Raw genomic sequence first — 17358 nt, forward strand, 5'->3', positions numbered from 1 at the left:
TATAAATAATAATTTTGAGTGACAATTCATGATTGCACATTATACAATTCCGATAAATATATGAAATAAGTTCCAGAAACCACCATTCTACTCATCATGATGTCTTTGAATACAGTAAAGAACCAAATTATATATATATGGATTCAATTTAAGTGACTACTTTGAAATCTAAATTCCTCCCTAAAATCCATGTCTGAAACTTAGCAAATCAAAAAGAATTAAATAGCAATTTTACAGAAAAAACAAACAAAAAAACAAAAAAAATAGTAAGATATTTACAATATACATAAGTCACACAAAAAACATTATAAAATGAAGTGAATCTTTAAAAAAAGTCAAAATACATAAAATCCTGATAAACATTACATTACAGGAACACATTCATATGCAAAAAAGAAATTAGTGTGAAAGTGAACAAAATTTGATTTTGTTAGAATAAGTTTATACTTTTGAGTTCTTGCTCTCACTCATCACCCCTCCTCCTCCTTCCCCTACACTTTATTTATTAATTTGACAAACAATCGCTGTTATTTCCATGAAGTAGGGTCCAATACTTATAGTCAAGTTTTTACTACAAACTATATTGGAATGATATATACATCAAAAATCAATATCATTTATAAGATCTGAAAAAGAGTGATACCTTTGCCACAGAAAAGAACAGATAATAGGTCACCAAGCAGTAGCCAAGAGCAGTAATAAGATTATAATAAAAGTAGATGGGTATGGAAATATCTACTAATTAAAAATGTAAACATACCCAGTAGTGTTTAAAGCGGCAATTCATTAGACATAAAGTATTTAATTTGGCATAGATGCGCTTCAGAGAATGGGCATATTAACCACAACATAATCTTTTTTTTAAAAATTTAATTTACAGGGTTTCCACTCAAATCTGGAAAAAAAATATTCCTGAGCATATATTCAAGATATTAAGAAATGCACAAATAGCACTCATGTGCTACTTATAATGCAACATGATTTTAAGGAGTGGAAAAAGCAAGGAAAGGAGGCAAAATTTAATATTATTCTGAATAAAGCATATGCTTTACTTCAAATAATGTTAAAAGTTTTAATATTAAAAGAATGTTCATATTTGCACAAAAAAAAAAATCTCTTTATTTATTACCTAGAATTTAGAAGACAAAATTTATATATTAAAAGGGGATATATTACCTTTAATACTCTTTAACTGTAAACTGTACAAAATTAAGGACTTGGGTGAAATAAAATGCAAAACATTTTTGTTATAATGATACAAATCATTTAAAGATTACTTAACAAAAAAACTTTACAAAGCAAGATTACTTTCTTTTAATTTATTCATTTTTGCCAGTTCATGTATTTGGGCATGAATTTCTGCAGATTTTTTTCAGCCATCAGTTCCCTAAAGCTACTTCTTAACAACAACAACAAAAAAAAAAAGACATTTTTGTATGGCTTAACATACATTTTTTAGCTATTTTACATTCAATGAATTTATGTGAAAATATTTCCAATATCTCGTTGAATGCATTACAGAATAAATGTGATGCTCCAAATTTTAATGCGCACAAAAATTAAACTTTAAATTATTGTTCTTTAACTAAAAAGTTCGAAATCGGTTTATTTTCGGACATTAAATTTGACGTTTTCAGATTTAACACAGTATTTACAAGGAATACAGAAAAAGATGAGAAGTTCCATTTGAATGATGACTCTTTAGAATTGGCAGGCAGTCTTGTATGTTTTCCTCTTTTGGCATGACTAGTAAGTACCTGTTTTCACATATCACTTAAGCTTATTACAAAGCGAATAGTACACAACAAATGCATTTTGTGGAAACTCTTCAAATCTATTCAGTAAAATAAGGATTGATTTTTCTTAATTCCATTAATTTTGTATTAAATACGGATTTTGAGCTGCTCAATGTTTTTAAAAAATTCTCTAATCTAATTTAATAAGCTGAAGTTTCTCAAATAATAAACAAACCATTCAATAAACTCAATTATGGTAAACTAAACACTCCGGGTTCCACAGATTCAACGTTCCCACTAGAGAAAAGTATCTTTCATGCAGTTACAGAAGTCTTGTGCATGCTCATGCTCATTTGCTGCAATTCAGTAATATCGTGGAAAAAGAACAACAGTCTCGAAAAATCAAAACTGGACTGAGAAAGAAAAATAAAAAGCGGAGAGAGTAGAAATGGGGCAAGCTTCTTCATTGCACGATCACAAAATGCATTACTCCGTTTTCGGAAGCTATGACTACGATCGTTTATTCTTGCAATCCTTAGAAATCGCTATTTTTTAGATGAGAAAAAAAAATATCTAAGAAACTTAAAGTTTCCTGTATTTCCTCAGACAATTTTCAAATTTCCCCGTATCCTTCCGGATTTTTCTAGCAATTTTTAAATTCCCTGTGTTTTTCCGGTTTTTCAAGTTCTCCCGGTGGCATGGCAACCATGATTAACCCCATATCATATTTCTACATAAATTTTTATCATATTTCTATATGATGAAAAAATAGTTTTTATATCACCTAAATATATATAAAAATTATATTTTTAATGGAATCAGTTTTACATGGCAAGATTTTTCTATGCAATTATTATTTTTATTTATTTATTTTGCATACTTTCCAAATGTAATGAAATTTATTACATTATTCCCAAATGCAATGAAATCATTATTTTTACATCATTTAACTGTATCTTTTTCATTACTATGGCATTATTAAAGAAACTAAGAATGAAAATTCAGTAAGGATAGAATGAAAATTTTATATGAAGAATAAGGAAGTCAAATTATAGTAATGCACATTTCACAAGGGGCGATATCAGATATGGAAATGAGAAGCTTCCAGTAAGTTGGTTCGTTCTTCCTTCTGTGGAGGATATTGACTGCTGGATAAAGTTACCCTCATTACCATTACAGGACATACTTCCTAAACAAAGGACTGTACCATTGTCAATGACAGCCATCAGGACTCAACATTAATCCCTGCCCCCAAGGTGTCACTTGATTAATTTGTCAATCCTTCTTTAATAGATTCATTATGACACAATCACAGTTCAGCAAAAGTCAATAAGCAATTAGAAGATAGATGACTAGTACAGCTACATTTTTTTAATTGTCACATGATGCAAAGATACTTGACTCCATGCATAAAAACAAAAGGTGTTAAAATAACATGGCTTTAATGTCAATCACAATTTTACATGAATAATATATTGCTGTGGGTATTATGGAGATCAAGTTTTCATTTCTATTCTCAAAATTATTGTAAATACATTTAATAAAAATAGTAATGATAATATGCAATTTAAAAAGAATGAATAGTCAGATATTGTATCACTAACAGAAACCATGAAACAAAGTATGTGACATTTATTTTTATGCAATAATAATATATAAATGTTTATTTATTCTTAATATTACCAGAATTAATCATCAGAAAAATCTATAATATATTTAATTTTAGAACATTTGGGGATATTAAATATCTTGGAGCAAATAATGAGAAATAATTAACCACTCAGTATTCATTTCAACAAATAATATCAGATAAATAAATTTTTAAGAACTGTAAGAGTTTTCAGAAACAAATCAGAAATTAAACAAAGGGGGAAAAATGACATGGTAACATTTTCATAAATAAAAACAGATAAAAATACCTTTTCTCATAAAACCAAGAGCATAATTATAATCAGAATCAAGAACTTTTGTTCCAACCAGCAATTTTTTATCCATGATGCCACTGAAACAATAAAATTAAAATTCAATAAGACAAAACACAGTCTGATCAAATTCTGAGGTGAAATTTTAGTTTCTTAAGGAGTAATGCAATTATTAAAATTAATCAAGAAGGAAATTCAAATTACATTTAATTAACTGCAAATAAATTTAAGTATCTTGACTATGGTTATTCACATGTTGATTCAAATAGTATTCTTATCTCCAGTACAGTGGTAATTTGAAATGCTAGAATGCTTCGATAAAAAAGTATATACAATAGGAAATTATGGTTATCACTAGGTATACATGTCAATAAACATTTATGAACACTTTTTTAATAGACATTTTCCTGGTAATGACTTTGAAATAAACATAAATTGTGAAAACTATTGCTTTTCTTTACATAAATTTAATAATATGTCACTAGTTTTTATTAAATAAAAGATAATAATGAGATACTATTGTGAGAAAGGTTATAATCAGATTGCACATAATTCTAAATTATGCAACGTATTGTTTTAAATTTTAAATTGTGATTATCAAATTATAATACAATGATTACATTACATGTTGATTCTTTCCTTTTTATTCTTCTTAGTTATATGTGAATTTTATTGTAATTCAAATGAATGGATATCAATAGAAATTTTTAACAATAATTTTCTCTGCAGCGGTAAAAATGAAAAATATTGTTGTCGAAATTAATGCTGCCATGTTCCTTTACTTCCAGTGATAACGTTTTTTTTTTTTTTTGCATTATATATATGTTTATTATATCCTCAATAAATGTTTCAATATTAATTATTCGTATGGGTGTCAGTTATTTAGATGAACTGGCAGATCAAGTTGGAAGAATAAACAATTCACAACACTAATGCATTCTTTGAATTGGAAGTTTTGGAACATGGTTACTTTCAAAATTGGCACAATTAGTTTATTTTCAGTTTCAAAGAATCCATGACAAGACAAAGAAAAATTATTTTTAAACCAAATCATAAATAAGAAAGAAAAAAAAAAAAAGAAAAAAAATCAAAAACTATCACAATCCAGCTGGTTATATATTATATTTATATGTTAAAAATTGAGAATGTTTACCTCTCAACTTCTTCAACAGAAACATATTAATTTTACCACATATTCTAAAAATGCTTTAGAAGTATTAAAAATTTTCTGCTTCATAAATGGATTTTACTTCATCATTTTGATGTTTTATAGCAACAATATCAGAAAATGATTTACACAGTGATGTCCTAACTACATTTATTATTGTGAATATTTTTTCTATGATTAATATAATGTATTTTTAATTGACATTTTAATTATATAAAGCTCTCCTAAAAAATATGTTAAATATTATTTTTACTTATTTGACTAGTAATGTGCACATAAATAAAAACAAAGCTTAAAATATAAATATAGCATGTAATGTTTACAATATTTTCTTAAGACTTATCCCAATAGGAAGAAAATAAATTAAAAAAACTGATTTTTTTATGCAAATAGAAGTTAAATAAATAAATACATAAAGATTTTATAACAATTTTCTTAGATAAGTGTACTAAATATGACACTTCTTTATGTTAGCTCTTCAACATAATGAAGAAAATCTTAAGATGTATTCAAAATCTTAGATGTAATCTTAAGATGTATAAGCCTCTTTTAATTGAGAGAATTTGCAAATAGTTTGTTTCATATTTTTTTAGAGGTCATGTGTTAAATTCATTAATCTAGCTTTCTGTTTGTTTAAATTATTATTTATTTTATTCACATGTTCAGACAAATACATAAACATAATACCAAGGGTTTATTTTTTTAAAATCCAAGATGTCTTAAATATCAACATTTATGAAAAGATTGAAAACAAATTAATTACACTATTATTTTTTTACAATTTATATAAAAAAATTTCAAATCTAAAATTTATGTAAAAAATTTATTTTATTTTTTTAATATAGGTGACAACATATTTAAACAACCTGAAAATAAAATATTTGCAAGCCCATATCCTTAGACAAACATTTCAATTTTTATATTTTATAGCCCTTACAAAAATTGCCCTTGATAACTCTTAAATATTAAAGTGGTATACATTAATAAATAACCACAGCAATAAACATTCTGAAATTAAGCAGAAAATCATAAGGTACAAATTATTTTCATTTGACAAAGGATAATAATGTCAACATCACAAATAAAAAAAATACCTGTTAAAATAACATTCCCCATTTGAGTTCTGGCCATCGACATTATAAGCTATTTGCTCACCTCTGCTAGTGTCATAATTGTCTGCATTGATGTCAATGCCAAATTCCAATTCCACCTGTACATATTTTTCATCAGGTTTAAAAGATTTAACAAACAAATATCTCACTTTTTTATTATACTGATTATAGTAATACACCCAAAAGCTAAATTCTATGGTTTGATTCACGAATATTGAGCAATCATTTCAAACGTTCCAGAACACATTTGCCAACTATTAGGACTTTAAATCACCAAATTTGGCTGATGCTAAATTTAGCAAATTATCAATAGAAAAATTCAAAATGTACAGTACTACCATTTTTATAACACAATCTTATAGTTTAAAAGTTATTAGAGAGTATAATTTTAAAATACTGTGAAACAGAAAACTAAAGTTAGTTAAAGTTACAGTTAACATACCACGAACACCAACTTAGTAATGCCAGATATAGTGAAAGTGACTATAAATCAACATTTTTCTCAGTAGGTACAGCTAGTCATCTAATATTGCATACCATTTGTTTTTCTCCTTCAGTGGCACTCTATTATACTTGTTAAATGTTTATGTTATATGGCATAATCTTTTGGTTTCAATTTTAGAGACACTCAATTACTGGAATTCTTTTAAAATAATTATCAATCGTGGTATTTAAAAAAAATTATGTTGAAAGATAAAAATATATACATACATTCTTTGTGGTATTTCATGAGGTAAGTGATCATCATGTTTAATAAGTAATGTCAATTGTGATTAGTATTTTTTAGGGTCATTAATGGATTCTGCCCAAGTCCAATTGTAATGCAAACAGGAGAAGAATCTCAAGTAGAGTTATTTAACAAATCTTCTCATTTTAATATCATTATTATGTGTTAGTTCCTCAGCCAATTCTTCAAAAGGAGATTGACTGAAACTATCAGAAATCTGTTAGACACATTTTCCAAAATGACACTGGTCAAAATAGAGGTATCAAAGATTTTATCCAGTTTAAGAGTTAGGTAGCACACATGGGGTCCAACATTGTAAAAATAATCTCACCTTGCCTTGTGAATTGCAGATTCAAAATATTACTGTGCCAGTTGATATGTTGTTTAATGTAGGTTTGGATAAGAAATGGGTTTATGCAAGGATCTTGGATGATACATCTCTGTTGTGCACAATTATGTTGATTTCCTCTTACAGTCTTTGGGCAAATCAAATAAAAAGTTCCTTAATGGATTTTACAATCTTAAAAGAATTTTTGTTAAAAGTAGGATGCATTTTAATGCTAGTGAAGTCTGCATTGTCGAAGTGACATTTTCCAAGGAAGAGTCTGAAACAGTAAAGTTCGAGTGACTCAGTTTAACAGAGTGCAGACTTTGCAACTTTTAAATAGAATACATAAATATACAAGAAATTAGAGCAGATAAGCTTCTAATATCCAGAAGATATATACACATATATATAAAAACTGTGGGAAACAAAATTAATTGGAAAAACCAAGCTTTTGAGAGCTCACAGCATGAAACCAACATAAAACAACAGTTGAAATCCTTTCAGTAGAATCTACTCAACGTAATTTCTAAGTTTTGTCAGAAATGTCACTTGTCTTATTAATGATGAGATCAATCAACAAATGTTTTGATTAGTAGATGTCATTCTTTTCTTTATGCCATATACCTTGACTTGGAGCATATAAGCTGGCTGATGAATATACCCATCTACATTTATCCACATAATATTTTATATATTTGATATTTATAACTATTTTAATAATGAAATGAAACAGATAAGAATCTGCCCAAAATTACTTGACAAAGTGTTGATTTAATTATATATTTTTTAATTGACTTGCCTGTGCAGCCTCATCTCCACAGCCATAAGCAGCTGCCTAGTATGCATAATCAGAAATTTGCCACCAAAAAACAGACAAAGAAAAGTAAAGTTTTTCTTTTTTTAAAAAAAATTATTGTTATCAAAATTAAGATATCAAATAGATAATACTACAGTAAACTTAGAAATTTCTTTAAGAAAAAAACTTCATTATGGTAAAAGAAAGTAATCTTACCCTTTGCTGTTTGGGCTTTATTCGGGCAGAAAGGCATGTAGAATCTTGAGAAATATTACCATTGTGTCTTATTGGATAATTGAACAAATACAAATTTTCACTCAAAGATTTAGTGAGCTGTACAACAGACTGAAATGAAAAGTGCAAGTCATAGAGCATTAAAAAAAAAAAAAAAAAGAAAATATTCACTATTAAAGTATTTACAGTAAAAACTTATTTATAAATCATTCACTTTTCATGAAGAAATTAGCAAACAATAGGGGAACAATAATGATTGCAATTTCAAATCACACCAGTTTTCCATATAAATGTCAGCATATTGCGTATTACAGATATTTATATCAAAGGTATTATTTATCTGATAATTTTAATTCATGAAAAGATCTGAACTGCCAAAACAAATTACTTTTAGGGGAAAAGGTCCATCCTTAGGTAACAGAGACTAAGGATAAGTTGTAATGCATATCTCAGATTAATAATTTACAATTACAATTTCAAGATAAAGAGGAAGAAAAGAAGACAGAGAATGTAGAACTACATTACTACTTAGGTAACAGAGACTAAGGATAAGTTTCAATGCATATCTGAGATTAATAATTTACAATTACAATTTCAAGATAAAGAGGAAGATGAGAAGACAGAGAATGTAGAACTACATTAGATCTTTTTAATACTACATGGTTTTCTGCTCAGGATAAAAATATAAAGTTCAGAAAGGTGTTAAGAAATACAAGGCCACATGTTTGGACAAATTTAAGATGATTCAACAGAAATCAGATATAAAAAATATTGGCTCATGATAAATATCTTTGGCTCCAAAAATAATAAAGGCTTCCAAAAAATGAACATATATTCTATTTCATCCTAACTTGGCAGTATTGTAAAAGGCAGAAAATGTGACGTTCTGCATTGAGAAAGAGTTCCCCATCAATTTTGACTTTAAAATAGTTAAAATGCACAGAAATTTATGAAATAATGTCATAAATTACAAAAATCCTTTTTTTTATCAGTATGTATTTAAAATTATTCTCAAGTTTGAAGTGCTTATCTGTTAAATATTTTGTAAAGCGAACGAATAAACCAAACGATTGACACAATGAATTCCACTTTGGCTAGAACCGGTCTTCAAAGTCAAATATTTGGCACACTTTCCTTGCACGTTTCCGCCAACTTTATTTCATTCAGTTTGCAACCGTTATTATCATAACTCTTACTTTTTTATTCTCGCTTTTTTTATCAGCTGATATTTTTGATACTGTTAATCACATTAGTAGTTATTAGTTTTGAATGTTGAATATTTATTCAATTCGCCATTTCTATTCACTTCTAAAATGTCTGAAAAAGTGTTATCACCAACTATGCTGTACACACCTTCAAGACGAGTGGAACCACCAAAAAGTGTAGTACGAAGAAACATATTAAATGTTTATTCTCGACTCCGAGAAGAAAACCCTTAAGATTCTATGAATCAAATCGTAGATAAAGCTTCACATCTTACAGGTGTTTCACAAAGAACAGTTTTCCATTTGAAAAAAGAAATAAAGGCATCCAGTCCTTTAAGTACCCCTGGAAAGAAGCGATCAGGCTCGATAGGTAAACATTCAAGTCTTGTAAAATATAATGATTTTACATTATCCTGTATTTGACGAAAAATCCATGCATTTTTTAGTAGAAATAAGATCCCAATATTAGAAAAAGTTTTAAAAGATGTGAACGATGATACAGATATCTTTTCGAAAAACATTAGCCGAACTATGTTTTACAGAATATTGAAAGATTTGGTGTTTTCTTTTTAAAAACGATTAAACGAAATGAAGTAACTTTAATGATTTATTAAAATAATGTATCAATAATATTGAACAAAATAATGAAAAAATTAATTCTCTGATTTAAAATGATAATAAAGTTAATAAATATTTACAATTTGGCGAAAAATTTACGAGATAAAGTTTTGCTAGAGATCTGCATTTCTAGTAACTTTGTAGTTTAAAGTAACCCAGTTCCCCTGACAACGACTGTGATTCAGCATGTCTAGAATATACTCTACTGCCAAGTTAGAGTGGAACAGAGCATAGTTTGATTACCTATAACCTTGAACAATTAAAAAGCCTCAATTTTATAACAAATTAATGAAAACATTACTATTATTTGTAAAATGAATTCTGAAATAAATAATAGTCTATTTTAATGTAGTTCAGTGAGGATGCATACTCTGAACACTGACACAATATGACATGCTTGATGCTTCACAGTATACTGAAGTAAGCACTGAAGCTTGTATAGCACTTTGAAATCTTTCTTTTAGCAAACTATGGCTAAATTTCAAAATAGGCCTACAATCAAAATTGTATAAATAACACACATGAGGAATTAGAATTTCTGCATTTAAATTTTTTTAAGAAGTTGGTTTATTAAAATTATACCTAGGTCGGACTCTAACTCCAATGAAGAGATTTTTCTTTATGATCTTAAATAGAATTGTACAGAATTGGGCTACAGGAAATTGAAAGTCTTTTTTCAGATTTTTCAACGTTTATAAATAATTATCTAAAAAATTATTTTGATTACAAAAAAAAAAAAAAAACCTTTAAATTTATAAACATAATATTTTTAATAAATATTTTATTTATTATTAATTATCTTTTATTGTTTATTTTAAAGTTTATTATTATCTCTTTATACATTTATTATTATTATATATTTTATCAAATTTTATTCCACAAAAAATTTTTTGCAGTAAAAAAATTCTTTTAAACACATTTCTAATTATAGCTGGGAGCAGTAGACAATATTTTTTCTTAGTTAAAGATTTCTTGGGAGAAGAATACTTAGCAAATGTTCATACTCAAATGGGAAAGGCTGGGACAAACAAAAAATCACGTTACTGGGAGAAAGGAATTTTTTTTGAAAAAAAGAGTAGACAGGGTAAAAATTTCTCAAGTAACCTTGATTTTTACGGTTAATTTCAATTTTCTTAGAAGATAAAAGAATCAAAAGATTAAAATATTGATGGATTTAGATATTGCAAGCAAAATGAAATAAGTGATTAAATTTATACTAAAGAAATATTATTTTGGAATAATGATGTAGTTACTGTTCTTAATAATGACTTATTAACAGAGAAAAGTAAAAAATATATAAAACTATAGGTGATTAAATAAAAGGGGTACACTTGTTTATTTAGTACCTAGAAAATACATAAGAAAAGGCTTAAGAATATGGTAACTGAGTAAGTAAAATTTTTTTCAATCATTAGGGTTTTAATAATATTGAAACTAGAATTGAATTTTGATTGTTCTGCTTGAAAAAACTCAAATTTAGAAGAAATAGAAATTTAATTAGTTCAATTAGTTAGGTTAGCAATTTTTATGATTGAAAAGTTTATATTGTGCAACTTATTCAATTTCATGGTTTTTGCAAAATAAAAACCCAAATCAAACTAAATAAAAGTCAATGGAATAATTCTTCCACGTTAGTGTAGGATACTCAACAATATTGCTAATACCTTCACAGTAGTATACAATATCTTTTTTCTAAAAGATTTAACTAATGCAGAGTAAATTCCTTTAAGAATGGGTTTTGTGTTTTACATAGAAATCTGTTTTCATAACAACAGATTCATAAAAGTACAATATTAAAAATTATAACAATTATTGGCTTTCAAATTTGTAAATTAAAAATTAATATAATTTTAAAACAAAAATTGTAAACTAAAAATAAAATTTATATTACTAAAAACTATAAGATAAAATGAAACAATTTATATAAAAATTGCAAATAAACTCAAACAACTAACCTAAGGTGTACTTTGAACAGAACTGAAGACCTAAGAGCAATTTTCATAATTAAATCTGTTACACTATACTATAACATTTTCTCTGAGTTACACACAAATACTGATAATTACCTGAACGAAAGAAAATAATAACTCTCCAAACTATGAAAAAGAATATAGTGAAAATAAAATGACAAGACAGACATTAAATAATGATATTCTACTTACACCCCACTGCTACAAACAAACCATGCAGATATCAAATCAAAAACGAAAATTCATTATCAAATTTAGTTAAGAATAATTAAATGATAATTAGTGAATTCTCAACGAAGAATGTTTAGGATTTCTTTCCCTCAATAATTAAATGATGAAAACTTACCTCAAATACAACTTCATCGTCAAAATTATCACCTGCATTCGTTTCCATGTTTGTTTATTTTAAAAGATCTTGCACGAAGAAAATCTTTAGGTTGCTTATTATTAAACCACAAGCTGGTTTTACCTCTAGTGGCAGAATTATTTCACTCACGACAAATTTTGGGATAAATCTCGCAGAGAAAACACCGCTATTACTCTTTTCTCAAATATTTGTCATTTTTTTTTTTTTTAAATATGAAACTACCTTAACCATTCCTACTTTTAAGCAGGATGGGAATCTGGTACAAAAACACAACAGACCGGTGACAGAATTTACCATGCTAATCATCCTGGAGTAAGCGTGGCTATGCTTGAGAGTTCGTATAATGAGTAAAAGGGTGCATGCGTAGGGTTTGAGGGTTTGTAATATTTTTTATAAAAAGTGAAAAAAGATAACTTCTTAAGTATACAAGACTGTTATTGTAACAAAATAAATAAATAAAATAAAATAAATAAAAGAACCAGATTAAATCAACAATAATTGAACCAAATGGATTGTTGTTGTCGTGTGATTATTTTAAGCCAAGTTTTTTGCGCAGTAGCTTCTGAGGGTAAAGACCCCTGAGCCCCCAAGGCCAGAAGTCTGACTTCTAGCTCATATGAAGATGGCATACATACTCGCTTGCACAACCCCTTTTCACAGGGGCGCTCATTTCCGCACCTCACAGATAGAACACAGGGTAGAGAACAACCATGCCCAAACCAGAATTCGAACCCGGGACGCCTAGATCACGGGGAAAACGCGATACATGGGGAAGACGGTCTATGCCAGGATGCCGGCAACCAAATAGGTGACTGATATTATTATGAATTTAATGACGACTTTTCTTTTTTAAAAAAGAAGAATATCAGAATAAATTGGAATTTTATAACACGAAAAGAAGATTTCATTCGAGAAAGAAATTTTGATTTTCAGTTCATTCCAATTTTAGTTAAAATCAAACGATTAATTCAAACAATAAAATAATTCATAGCCAATTAATTTTAACTATTTAATTAAAGTAATTTTCTTGTTAGAGAAACTATTTAGACTATATAATTTCTTTAAAAAATTAATGAATAAAACATGAAAAAAAAAAGGCATAGACCGTCAAATAAATAATTGAATGTCAATATTTAATCAGAAATATGCAAGATTTTTTACAAATGTTTTGATAAAACTTTATCTATTAAATTATTGTTAGACAAGAAACAAGTTTTTAGAATTAAAAATTTCAACTCCATTCATTTAGAACAATATCTTTCGATGATAATAAACTAATATTTTGAATTATACTGCTAATAATTATATGCATTATTTCAATGTTTGTTTTGTAACTAACTCTTTAAAAAGAAACATCAAGCATTATCATTTATTAATTATTAATAGCATAGAAAATAATGGTAAACATATGAAAGTGTAAACTACAGCATATTTTAAAACTTTTCAAATAAATACTACAAATGACTCTATTTTTAAAATAATTTTTAAGAAACCAAACTTTTGCTTCATATGTGTAAAAAATAAATATTCGAAATTGCCTTAAAATTAGGACATTTAGATTTGTGATTTTTTTTTCGAGGGGAGAGGGGGTAGGACAGTTAAAAATAATTTGTTTGTATTTACTAAGGAAACGTTACAATTTCTTGCGAATAATTGGTTAAAAAGTATGGTGAAGGGAGTTTGCAAAATAATCTGAGCATTGGACTTAAGAATACTAGTAATATAAACCTTTGTATAAGAATAAAAAAAAAAAAAAAAACATTCTTTCAAATTAAATCTTATTTTAAAATTAACAAATAAAGTGGGAGTGACCTCCCTAAAACTACATCGATATGCTCTAATAAAGGTGCTATCCTTTTCCCTATTCTCACATAATATTGCGGTCCTTAGACAAACTCGCGTACCTTTTGCTTAACATTCGCAAACAATGGTTATAAAATTTAAATCTTTGTCGTCAATTTAGTGTTTTTACTGAATCCATCGTGCGATTCCCGACTGTTTCTAGATTACTCCCTAGCATACGATTAATAGAAACAGAAAATTTATATTTTAGAAGTGTTTTTTTCCTCTATCCGTTGAAAAAAAATTGATTCAAAACTAGCCACAAATTCATAGACTAAATAGAATTTACATGCTTGTGAAAACTCCATTTCAAGCATACAGATCAAGCCCTTGAGTGATTTGATTCTGAATGTGATACACATCGAGACTTAACGTTTTAAATCTTAAATTTTATCCAACTTGCTTTGTTCCTTTTGTATTTATCATGCTAATTGATATTCACACAGCCAGACAGACTGAACGGATTTCGCTCAAAATTTGGTAGAAAACAAATTTGGTGTAAATACAAGGAACTAAATTTCATCCGTCTAGCTCAAAGCGCTTTTGTGTTATCTCGTTCCAGGATAAACGGAGAGACTATTTATTATTATTATTTTTTTTTTTTCGTGCTCGGTGTGGTCAAAAACGGAGAGATTCGTCAAAATCTCGAGTCATTTTTTTTTTCAAAGATTGTAATATTTTCTCTATATTTCATATATGAGAAAGTAAAAAAAAATTCTTTATTGTTTAAAAAAATGTTATCTATTTGTTAAGTTAAGTATATTGTTATAAGATTATATACAAACCGCCTAAAATGTAGTTGCATATCATATTTTAAATAATATATCGATAACTTAAATCACAAATAAATAAATGAATTTTGGTTGGTAATTTTGTTACTGAAATTGCAACCCTGTTTTTCTGTTATATTTGGAATTCTGGTTTCAGTCGGTAGAAGTAAAGTGTTCTTAAAAGACATAAGTAGTTTTCATTACTATATTACGAAGTATAATATTCTCATTTACGAAGCTCTGAAAATAAAAATCTGGAACACTCGTGGTGTTTACGACCTTTCATCAGGTCCATTATTAAGCCAGGAGGAAGGACGATAACATCATTATTAGAGAGTATGCGAAAAAGTTTCCATTAACGCCAAGTTTAGTTTCGATTTTTTTAAAAATTAAGATTGCGACTTTTAAAAACATTTCGATTAGTATACATATTAGAATGAAGATCGACAAAATTCTTCAAATTGCAATAAAATGTCCCCATTGATGTAATGTGGAAGTTCGAAGAAATTACTGCTTGAAAGCCAATGGATTTTTATGCAAATATTTGTCTCTTACAAAAAAAAAAAAAAAAAAAAAACTTCACTTTCCATTTGACGTTATGAAAATAAAATTTGCTAAAGTGCAAATTTTCTTAATTTTCTCATTTTTAATTTTTAAAAATTTCATTCAGTAAACCGGAAGGCGTAGACACATTTTGATTACGAAGCAATAAAATAATAATAATAATAAAGAAATCCAGCTCTTCTGTCCTTTTTTCCACCAACTTTATAAAAGTTAGAGCTACGAGGATGAAAGATGTAAGAAAAAGCAGCCAGTATGAGTTTTCTAAAGAGTTGAGACAAACAATGGTTAGAAAATTTAAAGAAGATTCTACTTCTAATCCAAAAAACTTGATTAGTTATTATTTTGAAAATTTTCTGCTAATTACAGTAAATAGTAGAGAGTACGTACGAAAATAAATGTATTTTATATCATCACTGGGATACCAAAACTACAACTGACTCGCTGTGATACTGCACACCACGGACTCATCGGCGCATGCGTGATGCTTATTCTCTTCATTCGCTCCTTCCTAACCGATTTCCCGAATTGATGCCTGGAAATATGCACTATGTATTCCTATGGAAGATTGTCAGAGTTCGTTCCAATTTGAAATTTTCGGTTTTTATCGAAAATCATTCATTTTTTTATCAGAAATTTTTGGTGCTTTTAATTATTTTAAATTTAAAAAAAAAAGGATTTAGAACTTTTTTAGAATTTTAAATCAAGATAGAAAAAAATGCATTCTCAACCAGCGTGAGAATCGAACCTGGGATACCAAAACGCGAATTGAAGAGCAGCGATCTTACCCTCGGCACCACGCACCCCACCACGCATTTGTGATGCTTATTCTCTTCAATCACTCATTCCTATCCTGTTTTTTCGATTGAAGTCTGAAAAAATGCGCAAAGTGATCCTGTAGAAGATTGTCAGTGTTCATTCAAATTTGAATTTCTTGTTATTTATCGAAAATCATTCATTTATTTAGCAAAAATTTTGTTCTTAGTTATAAAAAAATTCCGCTAAAAAATGAATGATTTTTGATGAAAAACGGAAATTTCAAATTCAAATGAACTCTGAGAATCTTCAATAAAATTAATTCGTTCATTCCTATCTGATTTCCGAGATTAAAGTCTGAAAATACGCTCGATGTATTCCTATAGAAGATTTTCAGAGTTCATTCGAATTTGAAATTTCCGTTATTCATCTAAAAACCTTCTTTTTTTATTTAATCGGGAAATTTTGTTTTTGTTAATTATAAATTTTTTTGAAAAGGTTTTCGAAATTTCTTAGAATTTTAAAACAAGAGGGAAAAAAAGCGCATGAGTAAGCTATTGGCACTCAAGTGTTCAATTAAATTTATATTTAGTTTGAAGAAAAAATTAATTTAAGGAGTATGAAAATCGGAATAATTTGTAGAAACTGTGGAATTAGTATGGAGAATATTATTCAAAATCGAAACACATCCTTAGAGGAGCTTTGGGGTCTAAGTTCCCTTCCTTCCGGGTTAACCCTTCCTAGTTTCAAATATGAGGGGAGTCTAGTCGGAAAGTACAATGCTAAGAATAGGAATGATTTCTGCACATGTGCACGATCTTGACATCTAAAATTTCAATTCCATTTATAGATGTTTTAAAGTAAAATGTAAACTTTGAAATAGATGATTTGGAATAATTCGTAGTAATTGTGCATTTAGTATGGAAAATAATTTTCAAAAAAAAAAAAAAAAAAAAAAAACCATGAAGGGGAAAAAAAAAAAAATCGTCGGTTCTTGAACTCAAACGGAGGACCAGCAAAAAGCAGTCAAACACGATGCCGTTTTTATCCACACTTTATCCAACACATCAACGCTAGGACCTTCGGGGTCTAAGAATTTTAATATGATTTATCCTTCCTAGATTCAAAAATGAAGGGATTCTGGTCTCAAAGCACAATGCTAAGAAGAGGAATGATTTCTGAACATGTGCAAGATCGTGACACTTGACATTTCAATTACAATTATAGTGATCTGTGACAGAATTTA

The 17358-nt window shown here is 27.9% G+C and overlaps 1 protein-coding gene across 3 annotated transcripts in view; it reads right to left on the bottom strand.

The window, feature by feature from the left end:
• Window positions 1-12444, bottom strand: part of LOC129988764 (DNA-directed RNA polymerase III subunit RPC5-like) — a 44570-nt gene extending 32126 nt beyond the window's left edge. For 2 of the 3 annotated variants that reach the window (XM_056097030.1, XM_056097029.1), the window contains exons 1-4: window positions 12163-12444; window positions 8006-8134; window positions 5921-6036; window positions 3656-3738 (exon numbers count right to left, since the gene is read on the bottom strand). In XM_056097030.1, coding sequence (XP_055953005.1) covers window positions 3656-3738; window positions 5921-6036; window positions 8006-8134; window positions 12163-12210 — 376 coding nt within the window. In that variant the 5' untranslated portion in view covers window positions 12211-12444. Of the gene's footprint in view, window positions 1-3655; window positions 3739-5920; window positions 6037-8005; window positions 8135-12162 lie in introns of those variants that run through there. The other variant, XM_056097031.1, reaches the window with a different exon arrangement.
• Window positions 12445-17358: the final 4914 nt, after the last annotated feature.

This window comes from Argiope bruennichi, chromosome 10 (genome assembly GCF_947563725.1).
Source record: "Argiope bruennichi chromosome 10, qqArgBrue1.1, whole genome shotgun sequence".
NCBI classification, from domain to species: domain Eukaryota; kingdom Metazoa; phylum Arthropoda; class Arachnida; order Araneae; family Araneidae; genus Argiope; species Argiope bruennichi.